This window comes from Cheilinus undulatus, linkage group 18 (assembly GCF_018320785.1).
Source record: "Cheilinus undulatus linkage group 18, ASM1832078v1, whole genome shotgun sequence".
Lineage (NCBI taxonomy): Eukaryota > Metazoa > Chordata > Actinopteri > Labriformes > Labridae > Cheilinus > Cheilinus undulatus.
In genome coordinates, this window is record NC_054882.1 from 1,241,292 (window position 1) to 1,258,650 (window position 17,359).

A 17,359-nucleotide genomic window follows, 5' to 3' on the forward strand; every position below is an offset into this window, starting at 1 on the left:
CTCCTCAGGGAGTACTCGGACTGCCGGTTCAGGCTGAGATATTTAGGACAAACTTTTCTCTGTTCTGCAGGTTTCAGATGGAGCTCTGCGCTGCTTCGCCTCATTGGCTGACAGGTTCACTCGTCGTGGCGTGGACCCCGCCCCTTTAGCCAAACACGGCCTGACAGAGGAGCTGCTGTCCCGTATGGCGGCCGCCGGTGGCACAGTGTCAGGCCCCGCCTCTTCCTGTAAGCCTGGCAGGACCTCAACCGGCGCCGCCCCCTCTGCCCCCGACTCCAAACTTAGCAACCAAGTGTCGACCATCGTCAGCCTGCTGTCCACGCTGTGCCGGGGGTCGCCACTCGTTACACATGTAGGTCAACTCACCTTTAACACGAGACAAATACTTTCCTGACAGTGCACGGTAAATAAACACCGTTTTATTGTCGTGTTTTCAGGACTTGTTACGTTCAGCACTGCCCGACTCCATGGAGTCGGCCCTGGGAGGAGACGAGCGCTGCGTGCTGGACACCATGCGCCTGGTTGACCTCCTGCTCGTGCTCCTGTTTGAAGGAAGGAAAGCTCTGCCCAAATCCACAGCGGGCTCCACGGGTCGGATCCCCGGCCTGCGGCGCTTGGACAGTTCAGGAGAGAGATCGCACCGACAGCTCATCGACTGTATCCGCAGCAAAGACACAGACGCTCTGATCGACGCCATCGACACGGGAGGTAAGGCCTCAGAAACACCCATACTAAGAGCCATGCTGTAGAACAGTGGTTCTCAACTGGTGGGTCGGGACACAAAAGTGGGTCACAGAGCAGTTTTGAGTGGGTTGTGAAACAAAAAAGATGGCTAAAGTCTATGAAGCATACTGTTCATTTAACACTGTTTTATTGTGATAAAGCAGGGGTGTCAAACTCAATCACAGCAGGGGCCGGATTCCGGATTTAGGTCTAACCTGGGGGCCAAACAGGGCCAACACAGCCCTAAACTGTCAACCTCATTTTCACCATATGAAATATGAAAAAATGGCTCTGATGATAAATCATTTGGAAATTCAAAAAATAAAAATAAAGTTTAAAGGCTCAAATCTGAGATAAAAATTCCAATTTATTAGTTCAAAAGATCAGAACAAGATATTAAAAATAGAAAAAGAATGTTTTTAAAGAGCAAATATGCAAGGAGAAAGTTGAAATCATAAGTTTGAAAGGTCAAAATATGAGATCAAATTTGAAATCATGAGTTCAAAAGTCTGTTATGTCTTAAAATTGAATTTGTGATTCCGATAGTTCAAAATGTGGGATTAAAAAGCCAAAATTAGAAGTTGAAAATGTCAAAGTATGAGCTAGAATTCAAAATGATAACTTAAAAGGTTAAAAATAAGATTTTAATTCAAAATTGGGAGTGGAAAAGGTCAAAATATGATTTAAAAAGTAAAAATTATTAGGAAAAAGTTTGAAATCATATGTTTAAAAGGCAAAATTTGGGATTTAAAAGCTAAAGTAAGGAGTTGGAAAATGGTCCAAATATGACTTAAAATTTAAAATTGGAAATCTAAAAGATAAAAATGTGACATATAAAGTCCAAATTATGAGTTGAAAAGCTCAAAGCATGAAATGAAAAATCAAAATCATAAGTTTAAGTCGAAACCTTCGGTATAATCGTTCCATGGGCTGGATTTGGCCCCCGGGCCTTGAGTTTGACACCTGTGTGAGAAAGGGTAAATTTAAATGTTGATCAATATTTCAACTCATTTTTTTCCTGTTCATGCAATGAAAAACCTGCTTTCACCATGCTGATAAATTAATTTCTCAAGATTGTGCATTGTTGAAGTCTTTTGGACATTTGGGTCAGGATTTGTCATCAGCGGTATCGGTGGGTCCTGAGGCTAGACCAGTTGAGATCCACTGCTGTAGAACATTTATATCAGCTGGTCTCAACCCTACTGCTGAAGTTTGTGAAGCCATAGAAACGGCAGACTGATCTTCCAGAGCTTCACGCTGATTCTCTTGTTCCTGATTGAAGAATGAGAAAAGATATTTACTCTTCTCCTGACGGGCTTCACACAGGGTTAAGTTTATTACCTGCAGCAGGAATCTTAATCGCAGCACCAGTGAAACTCTTCTTCTTCTGTTTCAGCGTTTGAAGTGAACTTCATGGACGATGTTGGACAGACGCTGCTGAACTGGGCTTCAGCTTTTGGCACACAGGAAATGGTAAAATAAAACAACTGAGCTCTTCAGTGCTTTATTAGCCCGTGTAGCTGCTCTTACTGTTAGTTCTGTTTAAATCTTTGTATGTCATCTGCTTTCAGGTGGAGTTTTTATGTGAGAGAGGAGCGGACGTCAACAGAGGTCAGAGGTCTTCCTCACTACACTACGCTGCCTGTTTCGGACGCCCACAAGTAGCCAAGGTAAAACCCTCATAACACACAAACTACACACTGATGCACAGCATGAATGTAAACAACCCCTCAGTTCTGATCAGGCTGGGACTCTAGAGGATCTTAAAATCTTCAAACCTGGAGAGTTGACCCTTCATTCATGAAACTTGAGTTTGTGTTGCTGGTGTCACTGGGGTCAGAGAGATGCGTTACATTAAAATAAAATAAAACAAGCCTTCCCTTCTAAAGGCTGACCTATTTTTATAACAGAATGATCGATCAAACTTTGTGTCTGGGCAACTTTAAGAAACTTTCTGCAGATCAAACTTCAAGTAAAAGAAATCTGCAGAAACACAAGAACACTTCAAGCCCAAATGTTCAAGTTCTCTAACGAATGCATTCATGACAAAGTTTCAGAGGCATGCAAGGCAAGACACACTTGAAGAATGCAGCAGAAAAAACACATTTACTGGTCCATAATTAATACATTTCTTTATGTTTTGTAGACTTTGCTGCGCCACGGAGCAAACCCAGACCTGAGAGATGAAGACGGGAAGACTCCTCTGGACAAAGCCAGAGAGAGAGGACACACGGAGGTGGTGGCGATACTGCAGTCTCCAGGTTAGTAAAAACCCATGAAAGTCAGCTCTCCTGTAATAACACTGCTACTCTGAGTTACAGAGAGGTGGAGGATTTATGAGTCTTTCTGATTCAGGGTAAGGGTAGCCAGTTTTTTATATATTTTCAAACATTCTGCCTGAGTCCAGATGAGTCAAACCACAATCACATGTTGGAAAACACCAAATATTACAGCCCATGACCTGTATTTTTGGTGAACAGGATATCGACTTTTTTTGCTGGATTATAACAAAATTGAAAATTCTGATTTAGTGACAACCTCATACCAAAATACAGACACTTGGATCAGAGAACAACTGGAAAATTATTGTCAAAATCTAACAAAGACAGAAAGATTCCATTCATGAAATCCTGGCCTGTTACCTTATCAATAACCTGTTTGGTAATCAGGTTTCCTGGTTTGTTTCTTTGCTGCAGGAGACTGGATGTGTCCGGTAAACAAGGGCGATGACAAGAAAAAGAAAGATGTGAACAAAGAGGAGGAGGAGGGCAGCGAACCCAAAGGAGACCCAGAGATGGCTCCGATATACCTAAGGAGACTTCTGCCTGTTTTTGCACAAACCTTTCAGCAAACCATGCTGCCTTCTATTAGGTAAACACCAACACATGCACGGTAAAGATGGCGCCTTCTATTAGGTAAACACCAACACATGCACGGTAAAGATGCCGCCTTCTATTACATAAACACCAAAACATGCACGGTAAAGATGCCGCCTTCTATTAGGTAAACACCAACACATGCACGGTAAAGATGCTGCCTTCTATTAGGTAAACACCAACACATGCACGGTAAAGATGCCGCCTTCTATTAGGTAAACACCAACACATGCACGGTAAAGATGCCGCCTTCTATTACATAAACACCAAAACATGCACGGTAAAGATGCCGCCTTCTATTAGGTAAACACCAACACATGCACGGTAAAGATGCTGCCTTCTATTAGGTAAACACCAACACATGCACGGTAAAGATGCCGCCTTCTATTACATAAACACCAACACATGCACGGTAAAGATGCCGCCTTCTATTAGGTAAACACCAACACATGCACGGTAAAGATGCTGCCTTCTATTAGGTAAACACCAACACATGCACGGTAAAGATGCTGCCTTCTATTAGGTAAACACCAACACATGCACGGTAAAGATGCTGCCTTCTATTACATAAACACCAAAACATGCACGGTAAAGATGCTGCCTTCTATTAGGTAAACACCAACACATGCACGGTAAAGATGCTGCCTTCTATTAGGTAAACACCAACACATGCACGGTAAATATGCTGCCTTCTATTTGGTAAACACCAACACATGCATATCAAACATGTTTGATATTCAGTATTTAAAGGATCTGAAGAAATCAGGAGCACAAAGATTATCATATTGACACAGGAGATCAGATGATTTAGAAGATTCTTTGTCTCATGTGTGCATTTATGTTGTGTTTTTAGGAAAGCCAGTCTGGCTCTGATCAGGAAGATGGTTCACTACAGCAGCGAAGTTCTGCTAAAGGAGGTGTGTGACAGCGAGACAGGACATAACCTTCCCACTGTGCTGGTGGAAATCACCGCCACTGTGCTGGACCAGGAGGTACACTGATGTTTTTTATTTCTTCTGTAGCTTCTGTAACTCTGAGGAGTTAAAAATCCAAACTACTGCAGTTATAACGTCTCCTCTGTCTGTTTCCCTCAGGACGATGACGACGGTCACCTGCTGGCTCTGCAGATCATCAGAGATCTGGTGGATAAAGGAGGCGACGTTTTCCTCGACCAGCTGGCTCGACTTGGAGTCATCAACAAGGTTTCTACTCTGGCTGGACCGGCGTCAGACGACGAGAATGAGGACGAAGCCAAGCCAGAGAAGGTGAAAAGAGTGAGAGAATTTATTACTGACTCTAAATCAAAAGTTTGTCTTGAATCTTTTCAGTTTTTGATTTTGCTCTGAAACTTCCCTGTGAGGACAACAGCATGGTCTATTTATTATCAAACTAGTTAAATGAGATTAAAATCCATCTGACTAAATATCTGCTCTGTCCTGTCGTTGCAGGAGGAGGAGGTTCAGGAGGACGCCAGGGAGATCCAGCAGGGGAAACCGTATCACTGGAAGGACTGGTCCATCATCAGAGGGAGGGACTGCCTCTACATCTGGTCTGATGCCGCTGCTCTGGAGCTCTCTAATGGCTCCAACGGCTGGTTCAGGTTCATCCTTGATGGGAAGCTCGCCACCATGTACTCCAGTGGGAGTCCAGAGGGAGGGTCAGACAGCTCCGGTACGACAAACAAAGCCATTAATAATTATTGATCTGTGGTTTTCTCTGTCCCTCTCACTGATCCTCTACATTTCTCTCCCCACCGTCTGTAACCAGAGTCTCGCAGTGAGTTCCTGGAGAAGCTGCAGCGTGCGAGGAGTCAAGTGAAGCCGGTCACAGCCAGCCAGCCCATCCTGTCCAGCGTGGGTCCCACAAAGCTGACAGTGGGGAACTGGTCTCTGACCTGCCTGAAGGAGGGAGAGATCGCCATCCACAACTCTGACGGCCAGCAGGCCACCATCCTGAAGGAGGACCTGCCGGGCTTCGTCTTCGAGTCGAACAGAGGAACCAAGCACTCGTTTACAGCCGAGACCTCCCTGGGTGAGCTAGCAGCTTCACCAGCAGCTCCACGGTTCTTTCTAAAGCTGCTGCAAGAAAACTTCAACACTAACTCAGTAAAATATGACAAGTTAGAAAATCTAGATCTAAAACCTCAGTTTTATACCTCCGCTTTCTTTAAATGCACTATTATGTTCTAATAAGGGAGAAAAGCGGTTAAAAATGGGAGCCAGTCCTTGCATGCTGGGCAGGGTTTCTTTATGTCCCAGCACATTTTGAGTAGAGAAGCTCCAGCTTGAAAAGCATAATAATGATGCACAAATTTTCAGTAGTGTTAGTTGTGAGCCGTGTGTAATGGTGGCAAATGCACTTCAGGTCATGGTTGCAGGAGTCTCAGTAATTTATACTGGTAGATTAGTCCCAGCTTACCATTCTTACAGAAAAATGGGTGTTAAAACTCAGTCCCATTTCTCATTTTTTCCCCTCTCTTGTTTACCCTTGTCACGTTAAGCAGTGGTTCTCAACCTTGGGGTTGGGACCTCATTGGGGGTCGCGAGACACTGAGAGGGGGTCTCCAGAGTCCTTTAAAAAAACTACGAATATTTTTTAAATTACATTGTTGCCACTTTACATCAATTTGATCAAATTTTAACCCCTTTTCATCACTTTTTAACACAATTTTGCCAATTTTAACACATATTTGCCACTTAAATCCCATTTTTGTCCATTTTAAACCCTTTCCAACACTTCTGCCTGTTTTTCATTTATAAATCAATTCTTGCCACTTTATGCCTGTTTTTGTCTCATTATTGCCACTATTAACCACTTTTTACACCCCTTTTTGCCCATTTTAACCACAGTTATCCCATTTTTGCCAGTTTATATCAGTTTTTCATCCCAGTCTACTTAATTTCCCTCCATTTTTTTCACTTAAAAGCCATTTCAGATCCTTTGTAATCCACTTTTACCACTTTTTGTGCCAATTTTTGCCAGTGTAATCATTATTTGGTTGTTTTTTTGACCACTTTAATCTAATTTTGCCACTTTTAACCCATTTTTGTTCTGTAAAAATCCAATTTCAACATATTTTTCACCGGTTTTTGCCAATTTACACCAATTTAAGCAATTTTTCTCCCATTTTTAATGTTTTAACAAAAGTTATTTTCATTTATAGAAGGCTATTTACTACACAAATGAATAGAAAGAGATATAGATAACCTCCCCCTTTATCCTTCCTTATGGACAGCCTTGTATCCACATGACTATTCTTGAATGTGGTTGGCTGTGTTCAACCACCTTCAGGTCCAGTGGGGGTCCCCGGTCTCTGGCACCTTTATTTTGGGGGTCCAGGACTGAAAAGGTTGAGAACCACTGACCTTAAGGACAGAGGAACGGGGGGCGCAGATAGTTCAGGCACTACCCATGTATGCGGGCAGCCCAGGCTCAAATCTGGCCTGTGACCCTTTACTGCATGTATGTCTCTCCCCACTCTCTTCCCTGTTCCTTCCTCTATCTAATGAAGGCATGAATAGGCCCAAAAATAAATCTTAAAAAAAGAAAAAAAAACAGAGTGGCAATGGTAGTTGTGACCCGCAAGTTTCTGACGCATCATTATCAGCACCAGGTAAATAGATGCAATGACTTTACCAGACACTTTTAAAGTAAAAGCACACAGTGGATTTTAACAGTTCTACATTTTCAGACTAAATTAACAGAGATAATACTGTGTTTTGGGATTGGGCTGAAAGAAGTGGTTTGTTTTTGCACAGCCAAGCTGAATCTGAAAAAGTGAAGGTTCTAAGATTGACCCCTGAGGAACGCCACTCTTTGTCTTCATGCGGTTTATAAAGACAAGAGTTTTCCTGGTTTATTTCTGTTGACGTTGTGTTTTTCCTTTTTGTTCATCCCAGGCTCGGAGTTTGTGACGGGCTGGACGGGTAAACGGGGCAGGAAGTTGAAGTCAAAGCTGGAGAAGACGAAGCAGAAGGTGAAGAGCATGGCGAGGGAGCTGTACGACGACCACTTCAAAGCCGTAGAGAGCATGCCCAGAGGAGTGGTGGTCACCCTGAGGAACATCTCCACACAGCTGGAGTCATCCTGGGAGCTTCACACCAACAGACAGGTTCATAAATACACATCCTGAGTAAGTCGCGGATATATTACAGATGTTAGAGTTTAATTTTTACTGTGTTTGTTTGTTTTCAGTGCATCGAAGGAGAGAACACGTGGAGGGACTTGATGAAAACAGCCCTGGAGAACCTGATCGTGGTTTTAAAGGATGAAAACACGATTTCTCCATATGAGATGTGTAGCAGTGGCCTGGTCCAGGCTCTGTTTACTGTCCTCAATAATGTACGACTTCTACAGTAACTTGAAACACTTCTACTTTTAAACACGTGAACGTCTGGTTTAAATAAAGTTGTTTCTGTCTGCAGAGTGTGGAACTGGACCTGAAACATGATTGTAAGCCTTTAATGGAGAGGATCAATGTCTTTAAGGCGGCTTTCAGTGAAAATGAAGACGATGAAAGGTAACCGCACTCAGAAGCAGGGGGGTTAAAAATATTGGATAGATGGATGGAACTTGATATAAAACACATAACACTCAGTTTAAATTTGTTTGGGGACTATGTAGCAGGAGTGAACTTCACCTTTGGTTAGATCTGGGATCTTTAAGAGAACACAGATTAGAGGAAACACCTGCTTGGTGCGTGCGTGTTTGCAGGGCTTTAACAAGGTGCTGCCCATGCTGCTGCTCTGTTGTATATTTAGTCTGAATTAACGTAAACTTAATCCGCTGTGTTTGCAGCCGACCAGCTGTTGCCTTAATCCGTAAACTGATAGCTGTCCTGGAGTCAATAGAACGTCTACCTCTGCACCTGTACGACACTCCAGGATCCTCATACAACCTGCAGGTAGGCCACAGAGCATGCTCAGTCTAGGCCTGACTCCTCTCACTTGCGCATGTTTCAACGTTGAGAAACTCAACTGTGTTTGTTGATTTGATCAGATCTTGACGAGGAGGTTACGGTTCCGTCTGGAGCGAGCGCCAGGCGAGACGGCTCTGATCGACCGGACGGGCCGGATGTTGAAGATGGAGCCGCTCGCTACGGTGGAGTCCCTGGAGCAGTACCTGCTGAAGATGGTGGGTCCGCCGCCATGTCATGTCACTCATGACATTCATATGCTACAGAATTTCTTTATAGAGCACTGTTCAAAATCTAAGTTGATAAAAGGCTCACATTTTGAAATCACCTCATAGGACCTTTAAATTAATTGTAAATAGGAAATTTCTTGTACAAATTGCATTTCCAGTACCTCAGGACAGATCCTCTGGTAAAGTGGGTTGTAAAGAGACGACTGACTCTCAGCAGCCTTCTCAGATCATTTCACACCTCTGTCTGTCTTCTCCTGGTCCTCTAGGTGGCGAAGCAGTGGTACGACTTTGAGCGTTCGTCCTTCGTCTTTGTGAGGAAGCTGAGGGAAGGTCAGACCTTCACCTTCAGACACCAACACGACTTTGACGAGAACGGCATCATCTACTGGGTCGGAACCAACGCCAAGTAAGAACTGAGACTGCTCAGCCTCCTTCTACTGAACTTTATTATTCTGTTTTACTCAGAAATGTGTGGAATATACAGCCTGAACTTTAGCAGCCGTGGAGCAGGAAAGAGTGAATCTAGCGGACAGTTTGGTATGATATAGGAATGAGGTTATTCTCAAAAGTGTAACTGGAAAATCTCAATAATAATTAAAATGGATAAGAGACTGTAAACTTTAGGGTTGAAAGTTAAAAGTAAACATCCGTGTCCTCACACCTCGTCTCTGCTCCCTTCAGGACCGCCTACGAGTGGGTAAACCCCGCTGCCTATGGCCTGGTGGTGGTGACATCATCAGAGGGGCGGAACCTTCCCTACGGGAGGTTGGAGGACATCCTGAGTCGAGATAGCTCCGCCCTCAACTGCCACACCAACGACGACAAGAACGCCTGGTTTGCCGTCGACCTCGGCCTCTGGGTCATCCCTTCAGCGTACACGCTCAGACACGCCAGGTTAGAAAACAAACGCACCTTAGATGACGATCATGCAAATAATATACCAACTATTCTACCTGTGCCTTCTTAATGCATCCTCCCTCCGTCGTCCTGCAGGGGTTACGGCCGCTCTGCGTTGAGAAACTGGGTGTTTCAGGTGTCAAAGGACGGTCAGAACTGGACGACTCTTTATACACACGTAGACGACTGCAGCCTGAATGAACCAGGGTGAGAACTACAACCTCTCTGTTCATTTCAACTTCAATTTATCATCTGCAGCTAAAGCACAGTTCAGCATAAGTGAGAAAACACTTATCATGCTAGAAGGTTCTCCAGGATTTGATTGGAGCTAAGAGGCAGATCTTTAAAATCCTTTAAAGGAGTGTATTGTTGACGTTGTCTTTGTTTTTTAATGGTAGGTCGACGGCCACGTGGCCTCTGGACCCGTCCAAAGAAGAGAAGCAGGGCTGGAGACACATCAGGATCAAACAGATGGGGAAGAACGCCAGCGGCCAGACTCACTACCTATCACTGTCTGGACTGGAGCTGTACGGGACGGTCACCGCCGTCTGTGAGGACCAGCTTGGTACGTCTGCTAGGATACAGCGATGCAGAGAGGGACTGATGTGACCGCAGCCGTGTATTTCATGCAGCAGATATCAGCTTAGTGTTGGATATTAACCATCGTCTTCCCTCAGGTAAAGCTGTGAAAGAGGCAGAGGCCAACCTTCGCCGTCAGCGCCGCCTGTTCCGTTCCCAGGTGATGAAGTACATCGTCCCGGGGGCGCGGGTCGTCCGCGGCATCGACTGGAAGTGGCGGGATCAGGATGGAAATCCAGCCGGAGAGGGCACGGTGACAGGAGAGGCCCACAACGGTAAGAAAAGCCACGAGACAAAGAGGAGCTGAAACAAACCCTCCCTTCAGTCCCACAGCCCCTGGTGCCCGAGGATCCAAAAACCATCTATCCTGTGTGTTTTAATGTGCATCTGCTCTGTTTGAAAGTGAGGGTTCCTCAGAGGGCTGTGGGTCCCTGGTCTGCTTTCAGAGACCCGACTGTCGGCAGGAGTCTGAACCAGCAGGTCAAAGCTAAGTCAGACATTTATTTCATGATTTTGTGTTGTCAAATTTATATTAAATCCCTAAAAACAGCGCTTAAGATAAAGGATAAACAAGCTCAGATGTTTACGTTTTATTTACCCTTTAAGCGCCAAAGTCGCAAAATTGCGACAAGCAGTATTGCTGAATTGAACAGGCTGTAGCTGCAAATATGGTGCCTAATGTTGTAACTACTTTACACCAGGAGATGGCGGACATGAGTAACTTCAATCCCAGCAGCATTTGTCGGTGTGTTTCTATTCAAAGTTTTGGAGAGAGAGAGTTTGAAGACGCATCGCCAGTTGAGGAGACGAGGAAGTGGTAGAAGTGGTTGTAGTCGGAGAGTGGAAGAGAGAAAGAGAGCGAATTTTAGCGAGAATACTCACGATGCCAGGAGGAATAGAGGAATATTCACCCCTGTGACGATGACGTTCAGTCATCCAGTAATAGTGGTGCGTCAGAGCCACAGTGACTCCATGCACCATGAGAGTCCACCAGCAGCACATACCCAAGCCAGTGCTTTTCCTCACCAGGGCCGGGGTGGGAGTAATCAGCGAATGCCAATGAGGGGACGTGGTGGGGGTTCCAGGGGTGGTCAAAACACGAATATTGACAGAGGTAGCAGGAATAAAGAGGTGGGGGCAGAGGTGGTAGAAGCAGTGGCGGTGGAGGCCGCCTGGTGGCGTAAGAATATGCAAATTAGATGAGTGAATTTACTCTCACCACAAACTTTGGGTCATACTGAAGATTTTTCTCATTTAAAGTATGCCTTTTTCTTTAACCACCTTCAAGCTACAGCGATTTGAAATCTTCATATCACAATTGAATATTTTCTTGAAAAAACTGTGGCGCCCAAAGAGTTAATTTGATGAAATTAGCCTCAAAACTGTACAGGTGGGCATCCTGCTGGTTCAGATATCTGCTCACAGTCACCGTTAATAACTAATCATTTATTTCTCTTAGACAGGATCCAAACTGAGGAGAATGCTGGAACATGTCATTTCTCTTTTAACCATTTCCTCTCCAAGCTTCTGTGTTGTTTTCCCTCAACGTGTTTAGTTAGACGAGCGTTTCATTGTCTGATTCAGAATTACAGATAGTAATTATAGCATTAAAAATGCTGATTTAAAGTGAACAACAGTAGAGTCAGCTGAGCCCAGTTCAGACCAAGGATTTGCAATAAGATAGATTTTTAACGACTAATTTTTGGGCTTTTAGCCATAATTTAGAGGACAGGGTTAAAAGTGGAGTAAGGAAATCAGGACAGACTTTACTTTAGCAACAACATGGCTTTAAATATTCAGACCTGTGGCCCTTATCTTTGTACCTTTGGCATTATTTGGCTCTTAGCTTGTTTATTGTATTTAGACCCTGACTCATCCTGTTGTAGCCTCTGTAGAAAGTCTAATAAAACTGACAGGTGTAACCATCCTTTTGGGCTCTGAGATGCTGATTGGCTGTTGAAACATGACGTGCCTTATGCTCTTAAATCAGCTGCTGTTGACTTGATAAACTGAATCACTGACAGAGCTACCAGCCGGCCTGATCTGAGCTGAAAGCCTCAGTCCACAGAGCTTTAACTGTCTCCTGCAGTGTCTGAGTTGATCTTGTTGTTTTGGGTCTCTTTGGTCTGACCTGGGCTCTAGAAATTTTCTCTTTATTAAATACAAGTACTATTTAAAAAACTGGACAGGAAAAACAGTGTTTAAATGTTTATCGTAGCTCTTAAATGCCAGAGTTGTGTTGGAGTTGGCTCTGCAGAAGGAGAAGATTCTGTCATGTTTTGGTTTTAGCGTAGCGTGAATATTGATCATTCCAGACTCAGTGTTAGCATTCTCACCCTCCTATCCCTGCAGACAGCCTGGACAGTTTGTGTTAAATAAAGACGCTCTGATTTGTGCTCATCAGGAAATAACGCCACATTCCCTCCTCCCTTCGTCCTCGTCTTCGTCCTACCTCTCGCTCCTGTCCATGTTTCTGTGTTTTAATTCAAATCCGTCTTTTCCCGTCAGCGTGCTGAGAACATGAAGGCACCGGCAGCAGCGACTCTGTTGATTCACAGCTCAAAAATAATCATGAATCAGGATGATTTATGTTCCTCTGTTTGATTTCTTTCTTTGTGGCTTTTTGCATTTACCAGAAATATTTTCTACTTTTGCTTTGATTGTCATTTTCTGTGACTGTGTTCATATTTTTCTCTCTCATCGCTCCACCTGGACCTTTAAAAACCACCAGAATAAACAAGCTACATGCTTAAATATGCAGAAATGTAGGTTTTTGACTTGTTGAAATTAAAGTTAGCCCATATTTATCATTAATAAGAATGATTTAACAGCTCAAAACAAAAATTTACAGCTTTAAACACAATCACAACTAGTGAAACTGTCATTTTACTGCCAGCACCGAGTCTAGAGCACATGGGGCAGCGGGCAGAGATCACAGGATAACTCTGAGTCCACGCAGAAATAGTATGTCAACAGCGGACTATTTTACCTTTTGGGGTTAATTTATCATCCTTTCAGGTATAAGTCTATGATATTATTGCTTCCTCCATTGAGTGAGTACATAAAAGGTTAATGTTTGCTTAAAGGATCAGTGATTTTATGTAAAATCCTTTGGCTAAATGTCCTCAAAAGTTAACTTTTCCTTGTCAATGGTGCCGTTGTAGCTCTGTGACCCACTGACTTCTCAGTGACCCTTTGATCTCGCTGCAGGATGAGAGGTAATGTTGATGTAGTGATGATTTATGACCAGGAGTCCGTGCATTGTGTTGTATTTTGATAGAACCGGATGTTCTACGCTTGTGACTTCCTGTTTGGAGCATTCTGATCGAGGGGTAAGGTTTGGCAGCGGTTGGCTCTGAAAACAGACCTACAGCGTATCTCGAATGAAGCGGAGTAGTGGCGCTCCAGGCACACGCCTCTGCCGGACTGTAGCGTCAGCTGTGGAAATGCTCCACAGTACGTTTCACTGGCTGATCGCGGCGTGTTCTCTGTGTGTGGACATTAGAGGTTACAAACACATAAGATAAGATAAGATAAGACAAGACAAGGTAAGATATTCCTTTGTTAGGCCAACAAGGGGAAATTCCAATTTACAGCAGCAAAAAGTATCTTAGACAAAGCAGGCCATTAGCGACAGAAACACAATAGAAATAGAGTACAAATAAAAGTAGTATTGCAAGAGCACTAATAAATACAAAAATATGGAATATAAAAACTTTGACTTGCAAATTATAAATAGTATTTACCATTACCTGCAAACAAAACTAGCAGCTAAATAAGAACAAATATTAATCTAGAGGTCAAACACTACCAGCAGCTCAACAATAACAAATATGCTGGAGGTCAGACACCACTAGCAGCTAAATAAAGGCACATTGAAGCCTATTTCCTGCTCATTTATCCGCTTGATTAGAAGAAAGGCATTACTGCTGCTGATGTTGTGATTTCAGACGCTGTCTGACAGTTTACAAAGTAAGAAATCTTAAAAGTTGAGGATTCTGCTGCGGTTCTGCCCTGGGAGTGTGCTCAATAATAAAACCAAAATATCAAATATGATAGAAAATGTCCGAACAGTTGTCCCTTACACTGGAGAGGTTTCTTTTTAGCAGTTTTTTCCCCTCATTGGGTGAAATTCATCTATGAAACCTCAGTGTTTAGTAAATGCACCTTATGGAGTCTGCAGTTTTGAATAAGTAGTAGAGCAACAGAAGAGCAGCTTCCTGTAGTCTGGTGACTTGACGTGTCCCGTTATGGCTAAAAATGAAGGATATAAAAAAAAATTTAAGATGAAGTTTATGGTGGTTATAGTGTTTCTGTAATAGAAACATGGATCTCATAGTTCTGTGCTGAGTTTTGGTCCAGTGTGGAGCCGTGTGGAGCTGCTCTGACTGTAAGCTGCTTCTCTGCTGTCTGTCTACCTCGCTCTACCACTCTCTCTCTCTCTCTCTCTCTCTCTCTCGCTGTCTCTCTGCCGGGTCTCTGACATCCATCCGTCCGTCTCCCTCCTATCTCTCTGTCCATCCAGGCTGGATTGATGTTACCTGGGATGCTGGCGGCTCTAACTCTTACCGTATGGGCGCTGAAGGGAAGTTTGACCTCAAGCTTGCTCCAGGGTACGACCCTGAGTCGGCTGCCACAGCGCCGTCACCCAAACCTGTCTCATCCACTGTTTCAGGCCCCGCCTCCTCCACGGTGGGACCCTCAGCGACGCCGGCGGCCAGCGGCAGCACCACCACCACCACCTCGTCCTCGTCCTCCTCCACCTCGTCATCCTCGCAGCAGCAGTCGTGGAGCAGCCTGGTGAAAAATAACTGTCCCGACAAGGGCGGCGCCACGTCGCTGGGCGGGGGCAGCTCCTCCAGCAGGAAGGGCAGCAGCAGCTCCGTCTGCAGCGTCGCCTCCTCCTCTGACATCAGCCTGGGCTCCTCCGCTGGGCTGCCGGGCGCTGGCGGCCTGAGGCTGGAGAGGAGGGCTGAGGGGCTGCTGCTGGACCAGGGCCCAGGGGTCGGGGGACTGATGGGGGGTGGGCTCGGTCTTGATGGACAGCAGCAGGAGCCAATCGTTGTGCTGTCCTCCGCAGTGGAGGGCGGGTCTGGATCGGCGTCCAGCTCCGGCACGCTCACAGCCGATACACCCGCCCCTGGAGACGACTCAAGGAACAAGGACTCTGCAGCGGCCGGCACTGACCCGGCAACAGCGATCTCCATGGGCCTGGTGAGCGTGAGCTCCCCGGATGTCAGCTCAGTGTCAGAATCCTCCAGCAAAGACACGCCCTCCCAGAGGCCTCTGTGCTCTGCTACCAACGCCCGGCTCTCTGTAAGCTCCCTGCTGGCCGCCGGCGCTCCCATGAGCTCCAGCGCCAGCGTCCCCAACCTGTCATCTAGAGAGGCCAGCCTCATGGAGTCCTTCGTCCGCCGCGCCCCCAACATGTCCCGCACCAACGCCACCAACAACATGAACCTGAGCCGAAGCAGCAGCGACAACAACACCAACACGCTGGGCAGGAACGTCATGAGCACCGCCAGTGAGTACTGCTGTTAAAGTTCTATAATACTGCAATAACACTGCCAGTGAGTACTGCTGTTAAAGTACTATGATACTGCAATAACACTGCCAGTGAGTACTGCTGTTAAAGTACTATAATACTGCAATAATACTGCAATAACACTGCCAGTGAGTACTGCTGTTAAAGTACTATAATACTGCAATAATACTGCAATAACACTGCCAGTGAGTACTGCTGTTAAAGTACTATAATACTGCAATAACACTGCCAGTGAGTACTGCTGTTAAAGTACTATAATACTGCAATAATACTGCAATAACACTGCCAGTGAGTACTGCTGTTAAAGTACTATAATACTGCAATAATACTGCAATAACACTGCCAGTGAGTACTGCTGTTAAAGTACTATAATACTGCAATAATATTGCAATAACACTGCCAGTGAGTACTGCTGTTAAAGATCTATAATACTGCAATAACACTGCCAGTGAGTACTGCTGTTAAAGTACTATAATACTGCAATAACACTGCCAGTGAGTACTGCTGTTAAAGTACTATAATACTGCAATAACACTGCCAGTGAGTACTGCTGTTAAAGTACTATAATACTGCAATAACACTGCCAGTGAGTACTGCTGTTAAAGTTCTATAATACTGCAATAACACTGCCAGTGAGTACTGCTGTTAAAGTACTATGATACTGCAATAACACTGCCAGTGAGTACTGCTGTTAAAGTACTATAATACTGCAATAACACTGCCAGTGAGTACTGCTGTTAAAGTACTATAATACTGCAATAATACTGCAATAACACTGCCAGTGAGTACTGCTGTTAAAGTACTATAATACTGCAATAACACTGCCAGTGAGTACTGCTGTTAAAGTACTATAATACTGCAATAACACTGCCAGTGAGTACTGCTGTTAAAGTACTATGATACTGCAATAACACTGCCAGTGAGTACTGCTGTTAAAGTACTATAATACTGCAATAACACTGCCAGTGAGTACTGCTGTTAAAGTACTATAATACTGCAATAACACTGCCAGTGAGTACTGCTGTTAAAGTACTATAATACTGCAATAACACTGCCAGTGAGTACTGCTGTTAAAGTACTATGATACTGCAATAATACTGCAATAACACTGCCAGTGAGTCCTGCTGTTAAAGTACTATGATACTGCAATAATACTGCAATGACACTGCCAGTGAGTACTGCTGTTAAAGTACTATAATACTGCAATAATACTGCAATAACACTGCCAGTGAGTACTGCTGTTAAAGTACTATAATACTGCAATAATACTGCAATGACACTGCCAGTGAGTACTGCTGTTAAAGTACTATAATACTGCAATAATATTGCAATAACACTGCCAGTGAGTACTGCTGCACTAATACTACAGTGTTTCTGTCAGTGAGAGTACTTCTACTACCTTTATACTGTGATGCTGGGCCCTGCAGTACCATCACATGAAGGCTAGAGTCCTGCTGTTTGACCTAAATATTGCGCTCTCTAACCAAATAAACCCACAGTTCTATTTTCCCACTTCTCCTTTTTTACTGCCAGGTATTCCCTCAGTCTTGTGATGTTAATCTTCCACTAGTAATGACAGGAAGTTGTACTTTAT

At 44.3% G+C, this 17,359-nt stretch overlaps 1 protein-coding gene across 4 annotated transcripts in view; it reads left to right on the plus strand.

Annotated features, from left to right (window-relative positions):
- hectd1 (HECT domain containing 1) overlaps positions 1-17,359 on the plus strand; it is a 47,200-nt gene that overhangs the window by 18,617 nt on the left and 11,224 nt on the right. For 2 of the 4 annotated variants that reach the window (XM_041812879.1, XM_041812875.1), the window contains exons 6-26: positions 71-352; positions 438-708; positions 2,120-2,196; positions 2,295-2,393; positions 2,870-2,984; positions 3,420-3,594; positions 4,453-4,591; positions 4,694-4,873; positions 5,048-5,270; positions 5,367-5,630; positions 7,499-7,710; positions 7,794-7,940; positions 8,024-8,118; positions 8,397-8,502; positions 8,598-8,732; positions 9,011-9,150; positions 9,426-9,638; positions 9,738-9,848; positions 10,040-10,206; positions 10,319-10,495; positions 14,746-15,744. In XM_041812879.1, coding sequence (XP_041668813.1) covers positions 71-352; positions 438-708; positions 2,120-2,196; positions 2,295-2,393; positions 2,870-2,984; positions 3,420-3,594; positions 4,453-4,591; positions 4,694-4,873; positions 5,048-5,270; positions 5,367-5,630; positions 7,499-7,710; positions 7,794-7,940; positions 8,024-8,118; positions 8,397-8,502; positions 8,598-8,732; positions 9,011-9,150; positions 9,426-9,638; positions 9,738-9,848; positions 10,040-10,206; positions 10,319-10,495; positions 14,746-15,744 — 4,327 coding nt within the window. The remainder of the gene's footprint in view (positions 1-70; positions 353-437; positions 709-2,119; positions 2,197-2,294; positions 2,394-2,869; positions 2,985-3,419; positions 3,595-4,452; positions 4,592-4,693; positions 4,874-5,047; positions 5,271-5,366; positions 5,631-7,498; positions 7,711-7,793; positions 7,941-8,023; positions 8,119-8,396; positions 8,503-8,597; positions 8,733-9,010; positions 9,151-9,425; positions 9,639-9,737; positions 9,849-10,039; positions 10,207-10,318; positions 10,496-14,745; positions 15,745-17,359) is intronic. The other 2 variants (XM_041812878.1, XM_041812877.1) reach the window with 2 other exon arrangements.